The sequence below is a fragment of the Dryobates pubescens genome, chromosome 7 (genome assembly GCF_014839835.1).
Source record: "Dryobates pubescens isolate bDryPub1 chromosome 7, bDryPub1.pri, whole genome shotgun sequence".
Lineage (NCBI taxonomy): Eukaryota > Metazoa > Chordata > Aves > Piciformes > Picidae > Dryobates > Dryobates pubescens.
In genome coordinates this window covers 39,064,567-39,085,732 of record NC_071618.1, presented here as the reverse complement: position 1 = coordinate 39,085,732, position 21,166 = coordinate 39,064,567, and the positions used below count along the sequence as shown (strand labels likewise).

At 46.5% G+C, this 21,166-nt stretch overlaps 1 protein-coding gene across 1 annotated transcript in view; it reads right to left on the bottom strand.

Annotated features, from left to right (window-relative positions):
• Positions 1-441: 441 nt before the first annotated feature.
• The window catches only part of WBP4 (WW domain binding protein 4), a 32,457-nt gene continuing 11,732 nt past the window's right edge, over positions 442-21,166 (bottom strand). Inside the window, exons 3-10 of the mRNA XM_054163085.1 lie at positions 20,491-20,553; positions 20,275-20,398; positions 19,244-19,456; positions 18,181-18,236; positions 11,566-11,632; positions 6,230-6,354; positions 4,571-4,788; positions 442-660 (exon numbers count right to left, since the gene is read on the bottom strand). Of these exons, the coding sequence (XP_054019060.1) occupies positions 453-660; positions 4,571-4,788; positions 6,230-6,354; positions 11,566-11,632; positions 18,181-18,236; positions 19,244-19,456; positions 20,275-20,398; positions 20,491-20,553 (1,074 nt within the window). The 3' untranslated portion in view covers positions 442-452. The remainder of the gene's footprint in view (positions 661-4,570; positions 4,789-6,229; positions 6,355-11,565; positions 11,633-18,180; positions 18,237-19,243; positions 19,457-20,274; positions 20,399-20,490; positions 20,554-21,166) is intronic.

Below are 21,166 nucleotides of genomic sequence, written 5' to 3'. Positions count from 1 at the left end.
GTTTCCTCTGTAAATATAGGAGGTCTGCATCTTTTTTACCACACTGAGGATGGCTGCTTGCTTGCATGCTTAGAAAAGGAGTGAAAAAAGAACCCTTATGCAATGTACTTGCAACAGCATAGTAGCATAGTATCAGTCAGAGCTGGAAGGGACCACAAGGATCATCTCGTTCCAACCCCAGCAAAACCAAACTCAGATGGATGGCATGGTTAAAAATAAACCCAAACATATTTACAACACTGCCAAAGTGACACAACACAGAACTCCCATTCCCAAACCAATCACATCAAGCCACAGTAAAAATCATATTACAACTCACTCATTTTTTAATACCTATAAATCCTTCATTCCTAGCCAGTATTCTCCTTTACAAAAGCCTGGTTAAAATATGAAACTTCTGATTCCCTCTGGCTTCCACAGCATCCAAAAGGGGATTTTTGTTTGGGTAAGTGTTACTGATCACTGAGTCTTGGTCTCAAGTTTCTGGATTTCCCATTTTCAGGTTTCCTCTTCTTAAAGGTGGGCACCCCTTCTGTCAGGTCTCCAAGGGAGGTGACGGTCTTCTCCTGGAAGATCACTGTTTCTTCTTCTGGGATATCGAGCACTGGAGGTGGCAGAGTGTCGCTCTCTGTAGTAGGAAGCTCCAGGTCCACATTTTCACTGGGAGAGGAAAACATAAAAGGGTTAAACTGCTTGGAGGAAACAACACAGTGTAGTGCAAACAGGAGGGGAAGAGAAAGGAGGGGAAGAGAAAGGAGGGGAAGAGAAAGGAGGGGAAGAGAAAGGAGGGGAAGAGAAAGGAGGGGAAGAGAAAGGAGGGGAAGAGAAAGGAGGGGAAGAGAAAGGAGGGGAAGAGAAAGGAGGGGAAGAGAAAGGAGGGGAAGAGAAAGGAGGGGAAGAGAAAGGAGGGGAAGAGAAAGGAGGGGAAGAGAAAGGAGGGGAAGAGAAAGGAGGGGAAGAGAAAGGAGGGGAAGAGAAAGGAGGGGAAGAGAAAGGAGGGGAAGAGAAAGGAGGGGAAGAGAAAGGAGGGGAAGAGAAAGGAGGGGAAGAGAAAGGAGGGGAAGAGAAAGGAGGGGAAGAGAAAGGAGGGGAAGAGAAAGGAGGGGAAGAGAAAGGAGGGGAAGAGAAAGGAGGGGAAGAGAAAGGAGGGGAAGAGAAAGGAGGGGAAGAGAAAGGAGGGGAAGAGAAAGGAGGGGAAGAGAAAGGAGGGGAAGAGAAAGGAGGGGAAGAGAAAGGAGGGGAAGAGAAAGGAGGGGAAGAGAAAGGAGGGGAAGAGAAAGGAGGGGAAGAGAAAGGAGGGGAAGAGAAAGGAGGGGAAGAGAAAGGAGGGGAAGAGAAAGGAGGGAAGAGAAAGGAGGGGAAGAGAAAGGAGGGGAAGAGAAAGGAGGGGAAGAGAAAGGAGGGGAAGAGAAAGGAGGGGAAGAGAAAGGAGGGGAAGAGAAAGGAGGGGAAGAGAAAGGAGGGGAAGAGAAAGGAGGGGAAGAGAAAGGAGGGGAAGAGAAAGGAGGGGAAGAGAAAGGAGGGGAAGAGAAAGGAGGGGAAGAGAAAGGAGGGGAAGAGAAAGGAGGGGTTCAAGAGGGGACTGGACATGGCACTTGGTGCCATGGTCTAGTAGTCATGAGGTGTTGGGTGACAGGTTGGACTTGATGATCTTTGAGGTCTTTTCCAACCTTATTGATTCTATGAACAAATCACAGAATCACAGGTTTGGGTTGGAAGGGACCCTAAATATAATTCTAATCCTCTTGCCATGGGCAGGGACAACTCCTGCTGGACCAGGTTGCTTGAATCCTCATCCAACTCTGAACGCTTCTGGGGTTGGTGCCTCCACAATTTCTCTGGGTATCCCCTTTCAGTGCCTCATCACCCTCATGGAGAAGAATTTTCTCCTAAGGACATTGAGACACTTGAACATGTCCACAGAAGGGCAACAGGGCTGGGGAGAGGCCTTGAGCACAAGCCCTATGAGGAGAGGCTGAGGGAGCTGGGATTGTTTAGCCTGGAGAAGAGGAGGCTCAGGGGAGACCTTGCTGTCTACAACTACCTGAAGGGAGGTTGTAGCCAGGTGGGGGTTGGTCTCTTCTCCCAGGCAACCAGCACAAGAGGACACAGTCTCAAGCTGTGCCAGGGGAGGTTTAGGCTGGATGTTAGGAAGAAATTCTTCCCAGAACAGTGATTGGCCATTGGGATGGGCTGCCAGGGAGGTGGTGGAGTCACCATCACTGGAGGTGTTTAGGAAGAGACTGGATGGGGTACTTGGTGCCATGCTTTAGTTGATTAGATGGTGTTGGGTGATAGGTTGGACTTGGTGATCTCAAAGGTCTTTTCCAACCTGGTTACTTCTATCCTATCCTATCCTATCCTGCCACTGTTGCCACTATATGCTGAATAATTGAGAACTATAATGCTGGAGAACAGGGTGAATATGATGGCAAAGACTATTTTCATTCTCTGAACCCTAATTTCTTTAGACTCTTTGAGGGCCCTACAACAAGAAACTGGCCATAAAAGACAGCATGCTTCACTAAAGAATATAAACCATCCCAGGCACTGCAGCAGAATGACACACATCAAACCTCCTGATGAGATGCATGTTGTGAAAGCATCTGCAGTACATCAGCTGGACATGGGAGAGAGAGATAGCTTCCAGATTTAAAATTGACATAATTAGATTACACATTTTGTCTTTCATGTCCATAGCTAAATCATTACAGAAAGAGTCTCTGGGACTTACTCATAGTGACAGAGTTGGGGCTGTTCAGTCTGGAGAAGAGAAGGCTCCAAGGTGACCTCATTGTGGCCTTCCAGTATCTGAAGGGGGCCTCCAAGAAGGCTGGGGAGGGACTTCTCAGGATCTCAGGGAATGATAGGACTAGGGGGAATGGAATGAAGCTGGAGGTGGGGAGATTCAGGCTGGAGGTGAGGAGGAAGTTCTTCCCCATGAGAGTGGTGAAGCCCTGGAATGGGTTGTCCAGGGAGGTGGTTGAGGCCCCACCCCTGGAGGTGTTCAAGACCAGGCTGGATGAGGCTCTGGCCAGCCTGATCTAGTGTGAGGTGTCCCTGCCCATGGCAGGGGGGTTGGAACTAGATGATCCTTGTGGTCCCTTCCAACCCTGACTGATTCTATGACAGCAGGAAAGGTTGTGGTGATTTTTGCTTTGGTTTTGCTTAACTTGTTTTGAAATGAGGGAAGTTAAGGAACAGGCAAAAGTCTGTTACTGCAGTACTGGTTGAAAGTATGACAATAAATAGGAAGTGTCTTTTAGGCTGTGTCCTTCAAGTGACCAGTTAGTCAGTACACCACCACAAAGTGAGAAATAATTCACTGCTTGTGGCAGTAACTCAACCAAATCAGGTTGCTGGTCATTGTAGAAGGTCAAAATAGATCCTGAGCTCCAAGCAGAGTTCACTCAGCTAATAAAAAAAGAAATAGAATTTAGCCTGGAAGTTGGAGGCCCTGAGAAAGCTGTCTATGCTGGCATCCAAGGTTGAAAGTAGTTTAAAACATAGCCCCCAGAGCTTCTGAGGCAGCTGAACCAGCTTCTCGAAGGAAATTATTCTAAGGAACGGAAGCTTAGAGTAACTACATTTAAACAGTTGATATTCAACCTCTGAGAAAGATCACAGTATCACCAAGGTTGGAAGAGACCTCAAAGATCATCAAGTCCAACCTATCACCACAGACCTCATGACTAGACCATGGCACCAAGTGCCACATCCAATCCCCACTTGAGCACCTCCAGGGACGGTGACTCCACCACCTCCCTGGGCAGCACATTCCAATGGCTAACAACTCTCTCGGTGAGGAACTTTCTCCTCACCTCCAGCCTAAACCTCCCCTGGTGCAGCCTGAGACTGTGTCCTCTTGTTCTGGTGATGGTTGCCTGGGAGAAGAGACCAACCCCCACCTGGCTACAACTACCCTTCAGGTAGTTGTAGAGGGCAATAAGGTCTCCCCTGAGCCTCCTCTTCTCCAGGCTAAGCAACCTCAGCTCCCTCAGCCTCTCCTCACAGAGCTGTGCTCAAGGCCTCTCCCCAGCCTTGTTGCCCTTCTCTGGACATGTTCAGGTGTCTCAATGTCCTTAAACTGAGGGGCCCAGAACTGGACACAGGACTCAAGGTGTGACCTAACAAGATGATGAATGATAATGAGTCTTGAAATCACTTTAACTTTGTACCCATGGTGAACTTCTACACTAGATTAGAATAGAATAAACCAGGTTGGAAGAGACCTTCAAGATCATCGTGTCCAACCTATCATCCAACACCACCTAATCAACTAAACCATGGCACCAAGCACCCTATCAAGTCTCCTCCTGAACACCTCCAGTGATGGTGACTCCACCACCACTCCACTAGAACCACTCCACTCCAACCAAAACACCACCATTATCTGTCATGGAAAGCTACTACTTCACAGAATCACTGTGGGAAGAATTGTATCTGAGCTACATTTTCAGTCACTGCTGTGCTAATTCTGCCAGAATGCAGAAGGAAAAGATTCAGCCATTGACAACAAGTGCTCTGAAAACCAATATCATGGAAATACCTGTGGTAAAAGGATACTCACCATGGTTCTTCATCTTCTTTTTCACTAATGGCTTTCCATTTCCCAAGAGGCTTGGCCTCGGCTGCATCGCTGGAAGCTTCTGGGGAAGCTGATGTACTCTTCTCTTTATCAGCAGTTTCTTCTGGCTTGACTTCTTGCCATTTCCCATAAGGACTTAACTTCTTAGCTTTGGCAGATTTTTTCCCTTCCTCTGATTCTTCACCATTATCTCCTTTCCTCTAGAGAGGAAAAAACCCACCTTAAGCAAAAATGCCTAAATAAAAACACAATGTAGCTTTATTTTACATCTTTTAGTTACCAGTCACACTTTGCAACCAAGAGTAACTTCCAACAACATAAACTCCTATTGTAATAAAGTCTCTGCATTTTTTTTCTCCTTGTGCTTTCACCACATAGAGAGTTGGAAAATAAATCAATCTTAGATGGTACAGAAAGTTAAAGCTGGAAAATCCCATCCCTCAAGACTGAAGTTAGCAAGGGGTAGCTAATACAAACTTATGATGCACACACTTCACACCTGACTCCTGGTAGTAGTTTACAATTATGCACAGAGAGAGAAAAAGATGTGTTGACCCCTGCCTGTGAATCCATTTTGTATTGAAACCATTTCTGCCTGTTCTGAACTACCAGTTTGAGAAAGAACAGCTGACCAAAACAGAGCTATAATCACCCTCTGTGTCTGAAACATGAAGCAAAAAGGATTGTAACTGATAGAGATTTTGTACTATGTGCTGCCAATGTGTTTCTCAATTTATAAGGAAACTACAACCATGCCATTTTAGAACAGAACAGAGTAGCATAGAACAGAGTAGCATAGAACAGAGTAGCATAGAACAGAGTAGCATAGAACAGAGTAGCATAGAACAGAGTAGCATAGAACAGAGTAGCATAGAACAGACCAGGTTGGAAGAGACCTTCGAGATCATTGTGTCCAACCCATCACTGATCAACTAAATCATGGCACCAAGCACCCCATCAAGTCTCCTCCTAAACACCTCCAGTGATGGTGACTCCACCTCCCTGGGCAGCACATTTCTATGGGCAATCACTCTCTCTATGAAGAATTTCTTCCTAACATCCAGCCTAAACCTCCCCTGGTGCAGCTCCAGACTGTGTCTTCTTGTTCTGGTGTTGGTTGCCTGGGAGAAGAGACCAACCCCTGCCTGTTTACAACTTCCCTTCAGGGAGTTGTAGAGAGCAAGAAGGTCTCCCCTGAGCCTCCTCTTCTCCAGGCAAAGCAACCCCAGCTCCCTCAGCCTCTCCTCATAGGGCTTTTTAACTCCAAAGCATTTCCTGAAGGTCTCTCAGCAGTCACATGCACCAATGAAGGTTTGAAGTCATCCTCACACGGAAATCCAAACCGCCGAATGGATTACTTCAGAGAGATGACAGTGACCTTTCTCAGAGAGCATCACATCTCTTGCAGAATTCAACCTGCTTCTGGTGGGCTGAAGGAAGGATCATGCTTTCTGTTGTGGAACTGTGCCACTAACGGACCAAAGAATTGAATAACAATTCATTTGACTCTGCAAACAGGTGCAGCCTTCAATGTTCAGTCATACGGTTCAACCGCGGTACAGCCTATCACAAGGGGGGAAAAGATAAACCTCCTCATCCCAGAAAATTAAGGCAGTACATCAAATAGATCTGAACACTTACCTTGAAACTTCTTTCTGAACTCTGTGCTTCATTCCCACTATCTTCTGAGTCTGATTCAGATGAGTCACGTTGACTCTTCTCATTTGAAGATGAAACAAAACCATCTGGTTTCTCCCACGTGGATACTGCCCAAGACATTTGAACAAGCACATTAGTTAAAACAGCCTTCTCTTCTGCTCTGCTACTGCACTGACAACATTACCTTTCAGAAACAGAAGCTAAAACACAGCAAATGATTCAGCATAAGGCTTTTGCCTTTGTTTGGTATGTTTGTTTTGATAAACATAGTCAGAAAGATAACATTTCACTTCCCGGCAGAGATGCAGTCACGACAGCTGAGTTCACTGTTGATAAAGCTTGTTTTAATTAGTGCCTAAGAAAAATAGCAGGCACAGCAAACTGTGATTCACAAGACTGTGGTCCCTTCTCATCCATATGCAGGACAGACAGACTGTCTTCTAGAGGTGCCCATTTAATCTGAGTTGTCCATCAGTAACATACAGAATTAACCAGGCTGGAAAAGAGTTGGAGATCATGGAGTCCAACCTATCACCCAACACCATCTAATCAGCTAAACCATAGGCCACAGTACCACAGTATCACCAAGGTTGGAAGAGACCTCAAAGATCATCAGTCCAATCTGTCACCACAGACCTCATGACTAAACCATGGCACCAAGAGCCACATCCAATCCCCTCTTGAACACCTCCAGGGATGGGGACTCCACCACCTCCCTGGGCAGCACATTCCAATGGCTAACGACTCTCTCAGTCACCAGAGCGTCCTCGTGCTCAGTATTGAATACAACACAAGTTATATCCCCACTGATTTTCAGCAAGGCAAACTTCAAAGGCCATAGCACCCACTGATGGCACTAAGTTCCTCATCCAGTCTTATTTTAAACACTTCCAGTGCTGGTGACTCCACCACCTCCCCAGGCAGCCCATTCCAGTGGCCAATCGCTCCTTCTGTGAAGAAATTCCTCCTCACATCCAGCCTTAACCTCCCCTGGTGCAGCCTGAGACTGTGTCCTCTTGTTCTGGTGCTGGTTACCTGGGAGAAGAGACCAACCCCCACCTGGCTACAACCTCCCTTCAGGTAGTTGTAGACAGCAAGAAGGTCTCCTCTGAGCCTCCTCTTCTGCAGGCTGAGTGACCCCAGCTCCCTCAGCCTCTCCTCACAGGGCTGTGCTCCAAACCCCTCCCCAGCTTTGTTGCCCTTCTCTGGACACCTTCCAGCAACTCAACATCTTTCCTAAACTGAGGAGCCCAGAACTGAACACAGTACTCCAAGTGTGACCTAACCAGTGCTGAGTCCAGGGGCACAACGACTTCCCTGCTCCTGCTGGCCACACTATTCCTGATGCTGGCTAGTTTCATCAATCACAAAGACAGGATTAGGTAAAGAACAGCAACTGCAGGCCTCAGCATAGGGAAGGGTTTTATCTGCCTGGAGAGCTATGTGGCTAGGTGATGGACGGGCTCTAATTAAAGAGCTGCCAAGCTAGCAAGGAAATACAAACATCAATGTGAAAAGACAGCAAAGTATGTACATGGTATGACCTCCTTGTCAATTCCAAGGTAGGACTTCATCAAATATACAGAGATGAAATAGTTAAAAGAAAGCTGACTCAATCTTGAAATGGATTCTACTAACAGTAAGACAAAAGGACAGCCATGTTCAATCTAGCATCTTAGAGAAGCTTTCAAATGCAATAAACCTACTGTTTCCCAATTATTTTATCTATTGCCAGAGAAATCTCTGACTGAAAGCAACACTTGGTATGTGCCTAGATGAAAGAAAAACGTTTTAAGAAGCTGGCAATGAGCAGAACCATCTCTTAAGGGTACTGCTGTCCTCTAGTTTTAGACTAGTAATGGAACAAGGTGCTACAAGCAGCTAGTACTGTAAGGTGCAGCCTCCCAACACATGACTCTGAGAACTCTGAGAATAGAACAGAGGATAACAGAACAGAACAGAATGGAACAGAAAGGAACAGAACAGAAAGGAACAGAACAGAACAGAACAAAACGGAACAGAACAGAACGGAACAGAACAGAACGGAACAGAAAGGAACAGAACAGGATAGAACAGAACACCACAGAACACAACAGAAGGCTCAGAGCAGACCTTCTTGCTGTCTACAACTCCCTGAAGGGAGGTTGTAGTCAGGTGGGGGTTGGTCTCTTCTCCCAGGTAACCAGCACCAGAACAAGAGGACACAATCTCAAACTGCGCCAGGGGAGGTTAAGGCTGGATGTTAGGAAGAAGTTCTACACAGAGAGAGTGATTGCCCATTGGAATGGGCTGCCTGGGGAGGTGGTGGAGTCACCATCATTGGAGGTGTTCAGGAGGAGACTTGATAGGGTGCTTGGTTGCATGGTTTAGTTGATTAGGTGGTGTTGGATGATAGGTTGGACTTGATGATCTTGAAGGTCTCTTCCAACCTGGTCTATTCTATTCTGTTCTATCTCAAAGGTCTTTTCCAACCTGGTTAATTCTACTCCCAATCTCCTTGACTAAGCCTCTCTGGAGTCTCCCAAGTTGCATACTTGTGATAGAATAGAATAGAATAAAGCGGGTTGGAAGAGACCTTCAAGATCATCGCGTCCAACCCATCAACCAATCCAACACCACCTAAACAACTAGCCCAAGGCACCAAGCACCCCATCAAGTCTCCTCCTGAAAACCTCCAATGATGGCGACTCCACCACCTCCCCAGGCAGCCCATTCCAATGGCCAGTCACTCTCTCTGTGTAGAACTTCTTCCTGACATCCAGCCTTAACGTCCCCTGGTGCAGCCTGAGACTGTGTCCTCTTGTTCTGCTGCTGGCTGCCTGGGAGAAGAGACCAAGATCCGTCTTGTCTACAACCTCCCTTCAGGTAGTTGTAGAGAGCAATAAGGTCACCCCTGAGTCTCCTTCTCTCCAGGCTAAGCAACCCCAGCTCCCTCAGTCTCTCCTCATAGGGCTTGTGTTCCAAACCCCTCACCAAGTTCGTTGCCCTTCTCTGGACTCGCTCCAGCAAGTCAACCTCCTTCCTAAACTGAGGGGCCCAGAACTGGACACAGTACTCGAGGTGCGGCCTAACCAGTGCAGTGTACAGGGGCAGAATGACCTCCCTGCTCCTGCTGGCCACACTGTTCTTGATGCAGGCCAGGATGCCATTGGCCTTCTTGGCTGCCTGGGCACACTGCAGGCTCATGTTCAGCCTACCATCGACCAGCACCCCCAGGTCCCTCTCTACCTGGCTGCTCTCCAGCCACTCTGACCCCAGCCTGTAGCACTGCATGGGGTTGCTGCGAGGAGGTGGTGGGGTCGCCGTCGCAGGGGGTGTTCAGGGCGAGGCTTGACAGGATGCTTGGTGCCATGGTTTAGTTGATTAGGTGGTGTTGGATGATAGGTTGGACACGATGATCTCAAAGGTCTCTTCCAACCTGGTTTATTCTATTCTATTCTATTCAATGTGCAGAACCTGGCACTTGGATGTGTTCAACCTCATGCCCTTGGACTCTGCCCATCTGCCCAGCCTGTCGAGGTCCCTCTGCAGAGCCTCTCTACCCTCCAGCAGATCAACTCCTGCCCCCAGCCTGGTGTCGTCAGCAAATTTACTGATGATGGACTCGATGCCCTCATCCAGATCATCAATAAAGATGAGACACTACAACTTGGTTAAAAATTTGTCTAGTTTTCAGAGGATGAGTTCAGTGTTAACAGAACTGACAAGCACTTCTGCAGTACTTCCAAGATGCTTACAGCTATATAAGTCACACATCACTTTAAAACCTCAGAAGGCAAAGTTCTGCCAAATTCAGTGATTACAAAGACATGCTTCATGAGTGTCATGTGTCTGTGAGGAACCAACATAAAAATATGGTGTAAAGTGTATCTGAACTTAGAAGGCAATGTTAAAAAATAAACAGCATCTCCTTTCCGTTTTAAAAAGAAGAAATTGCAAATCACTTGGGCAGGGGAGGGCAGGCTTCAAAACTGAAAGGTTTTGGGCTTTTTTCCCCATTTTTGGCATCATTAGGGACACTGGAAAGAGGCCAGGCAGAAAAACACCTCTTACTGGTTGACAGTAGACTGAACACGAGCCAGCAGTATGCCCAGGTGGCCAAGAAGGCCAATGGCATCCTGGCCTTCATGAGGAAGAGTGTGGCCAGCAGGAGCAGGGAGGTCATTGTGCCCCTGGACTCAGCATTGGTCAGGCCACACCTTGAGTCCTGTGTCCAGTTCTGGGCCCCTCAGTTTAGGAAGGATGTTGAGTTGCTGGAAAGTGTCCAGATAAGGGCAACAAAGCTGGGGAGGGGTTTGGAGCACAGCCCTGTAAGGAGAGGCTGAGGGAGCTGGGGTTGCTTAGCCTGGAGAAGAGGCTCAGGGGAGACCTTCTTGCTCTCTACAGCTACCTGAAGGGAGGTTGTAGCCAGGTGGGGGTTGGTCTCTTCTCCCAGGCAGTCACCAAGAGAACAAGAGGACACAGTCTCAAGCTGTGCCAGGGGAGGTTTAGGCTGGATGTTAGTAAGAAATTCTTCCTAGAAAGAGTGATTGGCCATTGGAATGTGCTGCCCAGGGAGGTGGTGGAGTCACCAAGTCACCATCACTGGAGATGTTTAAGAGGAGACTGGATGGGGCACTCAGTGCCATGGTTTAGTTGATTAGATGGTGTTGGGTGATAGGTTGGACTCGATGATCTCAAAGGTCTTTTCCAACCTGGTTAATTCTATTCTATTCTTTTATGGCAGTGAAAGAATGTGAACAGAGGATGAAACTTCATACCCAGTATCAGAAGACACACTCACAGCCAGCAAAAAATCACTTGCTCTCCAGAAGGGCATTGCTGAAATGCTTCAAACAGATGAGGGAAGAGATGCCTGTTCTGACAGAGTTACCCAAGAGCTCCCCACGCAGGGGGAACATTGTGGAGAAGAAGTAGGAGGTTAAATTCTGTAAGCTCTCATAAATGCTAAGTCTGCAAGAGGGAAAGTTTAGGAGATCCTTATTCAGTCCTACACACTTGTCAAAACAAAGTCCTGCCCCTTTCTTGTTTCTGAACTATCATGTCAATATATACACAGAAAGGAAGATGTCTTAGTTTAGAGTTAGAAGTTGAATGTCTGAAAAGACCTGTGAAGCACAGATGTGTACACACTGATGATCCAGCTGTAAAGCCAGCATTGAGTTAAGCAACAAGTATATTCCAAATGAGGTAGCAGCTTGAAAACTCCCACAAAACTTAGCAAGGGCCCTAAAAGGCAATTGTTTGTGAAGCAAAATGCTTCCCTGAAAACCCTTGCTTCTGAAACAAAGCTTAACTAGAAAGCAAGCTCTCCTTACCTCCTGTTTGTGTGTTGTAGTAGTAGGTGTGACCATCCTCAGTGGCACCTTCTACCCACTCTGCTCCCTAAGAAAAAGACAGAGGAGCTAGTTAAAAAAGTCTGCAGGCTCAATCAAAGCATCACTTATAAGACCAGTTCGTGATTAATTCTGTTTTAAAAGCTTGAACCCCTAAAACTGTTTATAAAGTATTCCCTTTGGCTCAAATGAGATTTGATTGTTTAACTTCAATTGCTGCAAATGCACATACAGAGACTCACAGAATCAATAAGGTTGGAAAAGACCTCAAAGATCACAGAATTACCAAGGTTGGAAGAGACCTCAAAGATCGAGTCCAACCTGTCACCACAGACCTCATGACTAGACCATGGCACCAAGTGCCACGTCCAATCCCCTCTTGAACCCCTCCAGGGATGGTGACTCCACCACCTCCCTGGGCAGCACATTCCAATGGTGAACGACTCTCAGTGAAGAACTTTCTCCTCACCTCCAGCCTAAACTTCCCCTGGCACAGCTTGAGACTGTGTCCTCTTGTTCTGGTGCTGGTTGCCTGGGAGAGGAGACCAACCCCCTCCTGGCCACAACCACCTTTCAGGTAGTTGTAGAGAGCAATGAGGTCTCCCCTGAGCCTCCTCTTCTCCAGGCTAAACAATCCCAGCTCCCTCAGCCTCTCCTCACAGGGCTGTGCTCAAGGCCTCTCACCAGCCTTGTTGCCCTTCTCTGGACACGTTCAAGTGTCTCAATGTCCTTCTTAAACTGAGGGGCCCAGAACTGGACACAGGACTCAAGGTGTGGCCTAACCAATGCAGAGTCCAGGGGCACAATGACCTCCCTGCTCCTGCTGGCCACACTATTCCTAATACAGGCCAGGATGCCATTGGCCCTCTTGGCCACCTGGGCACACTGCTGGCTCATGTTCAGGCAGCTGTCAATCAGCAGCCACAGGTCCCTGTCTGTTTGGCAGCTCTCGAGCCACTCTGACCCCAGCCTGTAGCTCTGCATGGGGTTGTTGTGACCAAAGTGCAGCACCTGGCACTTGGACTTGTTGAATGCCATCATGTTGGACTCTGCCCATCTGTCCAGTTGGTCGAGGTCCCTCTGCAGAGCCCTTCTGCCCTCTAACAGATCAACAACTGCTCCCAGCTTGGTGTCATCTGCAAACTTACTGATGACTGACTCAATCCCCTCATCCAGATCATCAATAAAGATATTGAACAGGATGGGGCCCAGCACTGATCACTGGGGCACACCACTAGTGACTGGCCACCAGCTGGATGTGGCACCGTTCACTACCTCTCTCTGGGCTCAGCCTCCAGCCAGTTTCTGACCCATTGTCTTTAGTAGAGATTAATAAAAAACGTCTCTGGAAGACTCAGGCTTTTGTGAGGGCTACAGGAAACAAACAGCAACAAATATTATCACAAACCAAACATAAAGAAACATCCCAAACACTCTAAAATATGTATCTCAGAATTGATCTTCACCAAAACCAACTGAAGAACCAAACTTTGCAGAAATGAATTTACTTCTTTGCTAAGCAGTGCCCCTGTACACTGCACTGGTTAGGCCACACCTTGAGTCCCGTGTCCAGTTCTGGGCTCCTCAGTTTAGGAAAGATGTTGAGTTGCTGGAAGGTGTCCAGAGAAGGGCAACAAAGCTGGGGAGGGGTTTGGAACACAAGCCCTATGAGGAGAGGCTGAGGGAGCTGGGGTTGCTTAGCCTGGAGAAGAGGAGGCTCAGGGGTGACCTTCTTGGTCTCTACAACTACCTGAAGAGAGGTTGTAGACAGGCAGAGGTTGGTCTCTTCTCCCAGGCAACCAGCACCAGAACAAGAGGACACAGTCTCAAGCTGCACCAGGGGAGGTTAAGGCTGGAGGTTAGGAAGTTCTACAGAGAGAGAGTGATTGGCCATTGGAATAGGCTGCCCAGGGAGGTGGTGGAGTCACCATCACTGGAGGTGTTCAGAAGGAGACTTGATGGGGTGCTTGGTGCCTTGGTTTAGTTGATTAGGTGGTGTTGGGTGATGGGTTGGATGTGATGATCTTGAAGGTCTCTTCCAACCTGCTCTACTCTATTCTAGTCTAGTCTAGTCTAGTCTAAAGCACCAATTCCAACACTGCAGTGTTTCCCCCTGCTGATTAATAAGCACATGTGACATGGCAGAAGTTGCTGGAGTGCCTTTCTGGATGTGCAATTAAAATAAAGATGCTTTGCAGAATCAGCCCCAGCTGGATAATCAGTCACCATGCATGACTTAGCATCTCCTTAAGAAGCTGATTTTTGTCAACACTTACCCATACAATTATTTCACTGCTCCTTAAGTACTAATACTGCCCACTCCCCTGTACTAGACAGAACATCTATGCACCTTCACCATACATTATTTTTGCATCAATAGGTGTGTGTGTGTGTGTGTATACAGATGCACACACATATACAGGCTTTTGCCCACACATACCTATCTATTTAGAGGGTAGAAGGGCTCTCCAGAGGGACACTGACAGGCTGGACAGATGGGCAGAGTCCAACGTCATGTCATCTAACAAGTCCAAGTGCTGGGTGCTGCACTTTGGTCACAACAACCCCATGCAGTGCTACAGGCTGGGGATGGAGTGGCTGGAGAGCAGCCAGGCAGAAAGGGACCTGGGGGTACCGATTGACAGCTGCCTACACATGAGCCAGCATTGTGCCCAGGTGGCCAAGAAGGCCAATGGCATCCTGGTCTGCATCAGGAACAGTGTGGCCAGCAGGAGCAGGGAAGTCATTGTGCCCCTGAACTCAGCACTGGTTAGGCCACACCTTGAGTCCTGTGTCCAGTTCTGGGCCCCTCAGTTTAAGAAGGACATTGAGACACTTGAATGTGTCCAGAGGAAGGCAAGAGGCTGGGGAGAGGCTTTGAGCACAGCCCTGTGAGGAGAGGCTGAGGGAGCTGGGATTGTTTATCCTGGAGAAGAGGCGGCTCAGGGGAGACCTTTTTGCTGTCTACAACTATCTGCAAGGAGGTTGTAGCCAGGTGGGGGATTGTCTCTTCTCCCAGGCAACCAGCACCAGAACAAGAGGACACAGTGTCAAGCTGTGCCAGGGGAGGTTTAGGCTCAAGGTGAAAGGAAAGTTCTTCACAGAGAGAGTTGTTAGCCATTGGAATGTGCTGCCCAGGAGTCACTGTCCCTGGAGGTGTTTAAAAAGGGACTGGATGTGGGACTTGAAGCCATGGTTTAGTTAGTCATGAGGTGTTGGGTGGTAGGTTGGACTTGATGATCTTTGAGGTCTTTTTCAACCTTATTGAGTCTATGATTCTGTGATGATTCTATTTGCTTAATACTCTGCTAACACTGTGATGGTTGTTTTGGTTATTTATACAACAGACACAACAAAATCAGAAGTTAAATCTCTTGCTCCCACTCTAAGCAGGGAAAACTGTACCAGCAGGTTCAGAGCAGGCAAAGGCAAGAAAACCTTCAGTGAGCAAGTTTCCTCAAAGTTTGGTTCTCAAGAGTTTGTGTGATGGTTTCAACTACAGAAGCAATGGGCAAATTTCATGTAAGCAGAAAGGATGAAGGAACAGTCTAAAGCACAACCTATCCTTTTTGTTAGATCCCCAAGTACTTCAGAGCTGCTTCTTAGAGGCTTTTCAGCAGCTCTCTGACACGAGGCACACTGAACATCCCCACTACAAAAATGCTAACAAGATGTCAATCTGCTGAACTTATAAGCTGGTCTTCAACATGCCTTTTAATTTCTCTCTTCTCTCCATCTCTGCCAAAGCCTGGGCAGCAGGCTAATGTGCTGTTACACCAGGAGGGTCTCTGAATCTCGCTTGCACGGCATATTGCAAGCACACCCTTTAATTTCTGAACACTGAGCTCTTGTTAGAGATCTGGAATGTTCCAAGTATCTTTAGCTCAGACTAAATAAGGGAGCAATCAAATGCATGTTTTTAGCAAAAGCTCAAATAACTCAAGACATCACAAAGTCACTGAGCAGGGTGAGGGAGGAATAGCAAAATACAACCATGTGGCATCAGAGAGATAGCCAAGGCTGAAGGTGTGTGTTTATGATAGGAGATGAGCTCACTTCAAATTGTTGCCAAGAAGGGAGCTTTCCCTCCTCCCATCTGCTGGCCCTGCACTGGCATTTTTCCCATTGCCCAGGGAGATATGTAGAGGAAAGAAGCCTACAAAGTGCTAACCTAAACTCTGATCTCTTCACTCCCTGAACTACCACAGTGTCAGGGCAAATATGCATCAAGTACCACAGAAGATTAGTCACAGGACCGCTTCGTTCAGTGGAAGGCTACAGTATGACTGGCTTATAAATATTGCAGAGCCATGCCCTAACTGAAAAGATAAAGCTGAAGTGCTGGTTAGCAAGTTGTGCAGAACCAGAGGATAAAGGAATCAGAAAGCTAGAATAGAATAAACCAGGTTGGAAGAGACCTTTGAGATCGAGTCCAACCTATCACCCAACACCATCTAATCAACTAAACCATGGCACCAAGCACCACATCAAGTCTCCTCCTGAACGCCTCCAATGATGGTGACTCCACCACCTCCCTGAGAAGCACATTCCAATGGCCAATCACTCTTTCTGTATAGAACTTCTTCCTAACATCCAGCCTAAACCTCCCCTGGCACAGCTTAAGACTGTGTCCTCTTGTTCTGTTGGTGGTTGCCTGGGAGAAGAGACCAACCCCCACCTGGCTATAACCTCTCTCCAAGTACTTGTAGAATAGAATAGAATAGAATAGAATAGAATAGAATAGAATTAACCAGGTTGGAAGAGACCTTCGAGATCATCGTGTCCAACCTATCATCCGACACCAACTAATCAACTGTAGAGAGCAATAAGGTCTCCCCTGAGCCTCCTCTTCTCCAGGCTAAGCAACCCCAGCTCCCTCAGCCTCTCCTCAGAGGGCTCGTGCTCCCAACCCCTCCCCAGCTTTGTTGCCCTTCTCTGGACACGTTGCAGAGAAACAGTATCACTTCACAAGAGTGTTGTAAAAATCCTATTTTTCATGTTGTGAAGCCCAAAAATCCTGGAGTGATTAAGTATCAGGGGAAAGCCTATTAGTAATAAGATGAAATCTTTCTGTCTTTGGACTATTATGCATGTTTCTGTGCCTGATAAAAGCAAAAATCAAGTAACATGCTACAAGGTTGCTTGCAAGTATGTTCCATGACTGTAAGAAAACCAGGAAAAAAACGAGTCATGGAATCATGGAATCAATAAGGTTGGAAGAGACCTCAAAGATCATCAAGTCCAACCTGTCACCACAGACCTCATGACTAGACCATGGCACCAAGTGCCACGTCCAATCCCCTCTTGAAACCTCCAGGGATGGCGACTCCAGCACCTCCCTGGGCAGCACATTCCAGTGGCTAACAACTCTCTCTGTGAAGAGTTGTTGAAAATGACCACTTAATTGTATCCTAAAGCAAGCACACCAAAATCAGACAGTCTTTTAAAAGCAAACCAACAATACCTGATACTACAATCTCAATGTTTCCCTGAGGTAAAGGAGTCTTAACTACTTGAGATGTGTAAGATTATTTAATGAAATTTCATTCACAAAAGGTCAGACAGAACTGATTCATAATTTCCCCAAACTTTTCAGCTTTATGGCTGAAGCATCAAAGGAAAAAAGAGCAGCACACTGTGTAAAAAACACAACCATCACTGCAATTTCTGCTTCCCTGGCAAAAAAAACACCCACCATCCAAAAGAGATGAGGGGGAGAAGAGAGGGAGAAGAGAGGGAGAAGAGAGGGAGAAGAGAGGGAGAAGAGAGGGAGAAGAGAGGGAGAAGAGAGGGAGAAGAGAGGGAGAAGAGAGGGAGAAGAGAGGGAGAAGAGAGGGAGAAGAGAGGGAGAAGAGAGGGAGAAGAGAGGGAGAAGAGAGGGAGAAGAGAGGGAGAAGAGAGGGAGAAGAGAGGGAGAAGAGAGGGAGAAGAGAGGGAGAAGAGAGGGAGAAGAGAGGGAGAAGAGAGGGAGAAGAGAGGGAGAAGAGAGGGAGAAGAGAGGGAGAAGAGAGGGAGAAGAGAGGGAGAAGAGAGGGAGAAGAGAGGGAGAAGAGAGGGAGAAGAGAGGGAGAAGAGAGGGAGAAGAGAGGGAGAAGAGAGGGAGAAGAGAGGGAGAAGAGAGGGAGAAGAGAGGGAGAAGAGAGGGAGAAGAGAGGGAGAAGAGAGGGAGAAGAGAGGGAGAAGAGAGGGAGAAGAGAGGGAGAAGAGAGGGAGAAGAGAGGGAGAAGAGAGGGAACCAGCTTGGAAGAGACCTTCAAGATCATCACATCCAACCTATTACCCAACACCACCTAATCAACTAACCCATGGCACCAAGCACCCCATCAAGTCTCCTCCTGAACACCTCCAATGACGGTGACTCCACCACCTCCCTGGGCAGCCCATTCCAATGGCCAATCACTCTCTCTGTGTAGAATTTCTTCCTAACCTCCAGAGTAAACTTCCTAAACCATTCTGTATATCCAAATTGCATTTTCCTAAGTTTACCAAGAGCAAGCAATTTATCTTCTGCCATCAGAAGACTTTCAAATTGCTTAGCTTTTCTCCAGTGGGTGCTTACAAGGACAAAGAGAAGTGTGAATAACAGGATTTGATTACCGTTTGCGAGTTTTGAGAGTTGCCTTGGAAGCCTTTAGGTTTCTCCCACTGTGATTCTTAAAGAAAAGAAAAACATATTTCACCTGTCATTCAAACCTGGTTAAGCAGTCATTAGCAAAATGCAGATCAAAAGGCTATGACACTAATGTGTGCAGACATACAAGGAAGTGACACAGACACAACTTACTGGAGTATTATTAATCCTTGATCTGACTATGGTACGAACAATAAACTAAAGCATCACAAAGCATCATAGTTGGCAGCCCAACCCTCTACCAGGCTCTTCTACAGCTAGGGCTGATACACAGATACTGGAAATTGTGGTACAAAAAAAGATGGATTTTGTTTTTTAAATGGTAGCACAGGCCAGAAGAAACTAAGCACATAATATGGCTATCCTTTTGGAAATTAAATACAGCAAATATGAATGTCAAGCCTTAAATGTCTAAGAAGCCTTTTGTTATGTTCTCATTGGTCATCAAAGAGGGCTGCTTTTATGCTCTGAAGTAGATTGCAACAAAGAGCCCCTTAACCAAAGGTAGTCAGTCAGATAAACCCTTTACATGTGGAACCAAACACACACCAATCCATAACTGCTCTCATGCACTTGGGCCTCATCAATTTAGTTCACATTCACATTGCTTTTGTGCTCTGAAGCAGATTGCAACAGAGCTCCTTAACCAAAGGTAGTCAGTTAGATAAACCCTTTACATGTGGAACCAAACAGACACCAATCCATAACTGCTCTCATGCACTTGGGCCTCATCAATTTAGTTCACATTCCTGATCATAAAGCTTCTTTATGAAGAAAACACAGCTATCTTTGCATACTTAATGTGTGAAAGGCTATGCATCTCCAGAAACTGTGAAGCTAGGGCATTCTTTCATTACTAACAAACAGCAAACAGTGTATTGAATATTAAGTACTAAAAACTCCATGCAATTGTTAGTGTTTTAAGCATCAGGTTACTCCTGGGGGAGTAGAAGAGTAAAGAAATGCAGGTAGTCTTTTCCCATTTATATCCAATCACTATATCTGCATTTGCTCCTCCCCAGTTTTTACCTCCTGTTCTTGTGTTGTAGTAATATGTATAGCCTTCAGGAGAAAGTCCTTGCACCCATTCCTTGGTTTCAGTTTTTGCTGGCACTGAGGTGTCCTGAGGTGTCTTTTTTTTCTTCTCTTTCTTTTCCTTCTTTTCCTTCTTCTCTTTCTTTTCCTTAGTCTCCTCTGTGTTACTCTGTGTTTTACTCTGTGTTGAACTGGGACCTACTTCATCTTAAAGAAAAGAACAGACTCCTTTTAAAGAACAGCAACCATCTGAGTTTTCATAGCTGTCACTTCTGAGCAACAGCAAATGAGATATTTTGTTCTTATGACTGTTTGCACCCTGAAGTATTACCCTCACAGCAGGTAAACTTAAACCAGGATATTCCAAGGATGTGGCATTGCAGCAGTACTACAGAGCAGTCCAAACTACTAAGAGAGTCCAAATATCAAAAGATGAGTAACAGAAAGAGAAGAAATGCAAAGACCAGTGAGCTCTAACTCAACAACAAAAAAGAAACAGAGCTACAAGAAAAAGAGAGCTTCTACAGGAGCCTGAAACTACAAACATATCCTAAAAGATAATGTGTCTTCACATGGACAGAACAAAGGTACTTGCTGAGCTGCAAGCTGAGTAGGAGACTCTCATCTCCACTGTTTGATAGCAGTGGGAACCCAACCTCTCCTACATAATAGACACTTTTGTCTCCAACTGGCAAAGCTGAAACACAAAATTAACTAAGAGAAGCTACACTGCTGGTTCAAAGCACCAACAACTGCCTTTTCTTTCCTTGATTTCTTATCACACTGTTTAATTTTTCTACTCCAAACCAGATTGTTCCATGGAACAGATGATACTGCAGCTAAAAACATTCTGTGCAGCAACTTCTGCTCCTGGCCATTTGCAGATTTCTCTATTCCCCCCCCCAAATTAGCAAACACTCCTTTCCCATTCCCAAAACCTAATTTAAGGAAGAAAAAAACCCCAACTTTAAAATGCAATGCTCTTCCAACTCTGTCTTTAATCCTTTCTCAGCTATATGAACTACCTGGCTTGATTCCCAGCCTTTTCAAATCCTCTTGATACGCTTTCATTGCAGCCTCCTCCATCGCTGCAAATTCTTTGGACATGTTTTCTTCTTCTTTGGCCTTCTCCAAGCTTTTCTTTTTAATCTGAAGCCAAACAAATAAACCAAGAGAAATGAATTGAACAGGTGAAAGAGATGAGAAACAAGCATCTGCACAAATAAGATATTTTGAGTTACCTCACTAATTCTTTTTGCCACATTCTCTTTATGATTTTTGCCTCTCTCGTGGAAATCAATGCTCTTCAAAGTGAGAAAGGGGGGAAAAAAAGAGAGGAAAAAAACAGAGTTATGCATTATACAATCTCAATGTATTTGAATTTAGTTAGTTACAATTAAGTTAGACTGGACTTAGACACACACACTTAGACACACACACACACACTTAGACACACTTCTCTTGCTTCATGCAGATCAGATCCTGGGCTGCATATCAAGAGAAGTGTGGCCAGCAGGGCAAGGGAGGTGATTCTCCCCCTCCACTCAGCTCTGGTGAGACCCCACCTGGAGTACTGCATCCAGTTCTGGAGCCCCTATTCCAAGAGGGATCTGGAGGTGCTGGAAGGTGTCCAGAGAAGGGCCACAAGAATGAGCAGAGGGCTGGAGCACCTCTCCTGTGAGGACAGACTGAAGGAGTTGGGGCTGTTCAGTCTGGAGAAAAGAAGGCTCTGAGGTGACCTCATTGTGGCCTTCCAGTATCTGAAGGGGGCCTCCAAGAAGGCTGGGGAGGGACTTCTCAGGATCTCAGGCAGTGATAGGACTAGGGGGAATGGAATGAAGCTGGAGGTGGGGAGATTCAGGCTGGAGGTGAGGAGGAAGTTCTTCCCCATGAGAGTGGTGAAGCCCTGGAATGGGT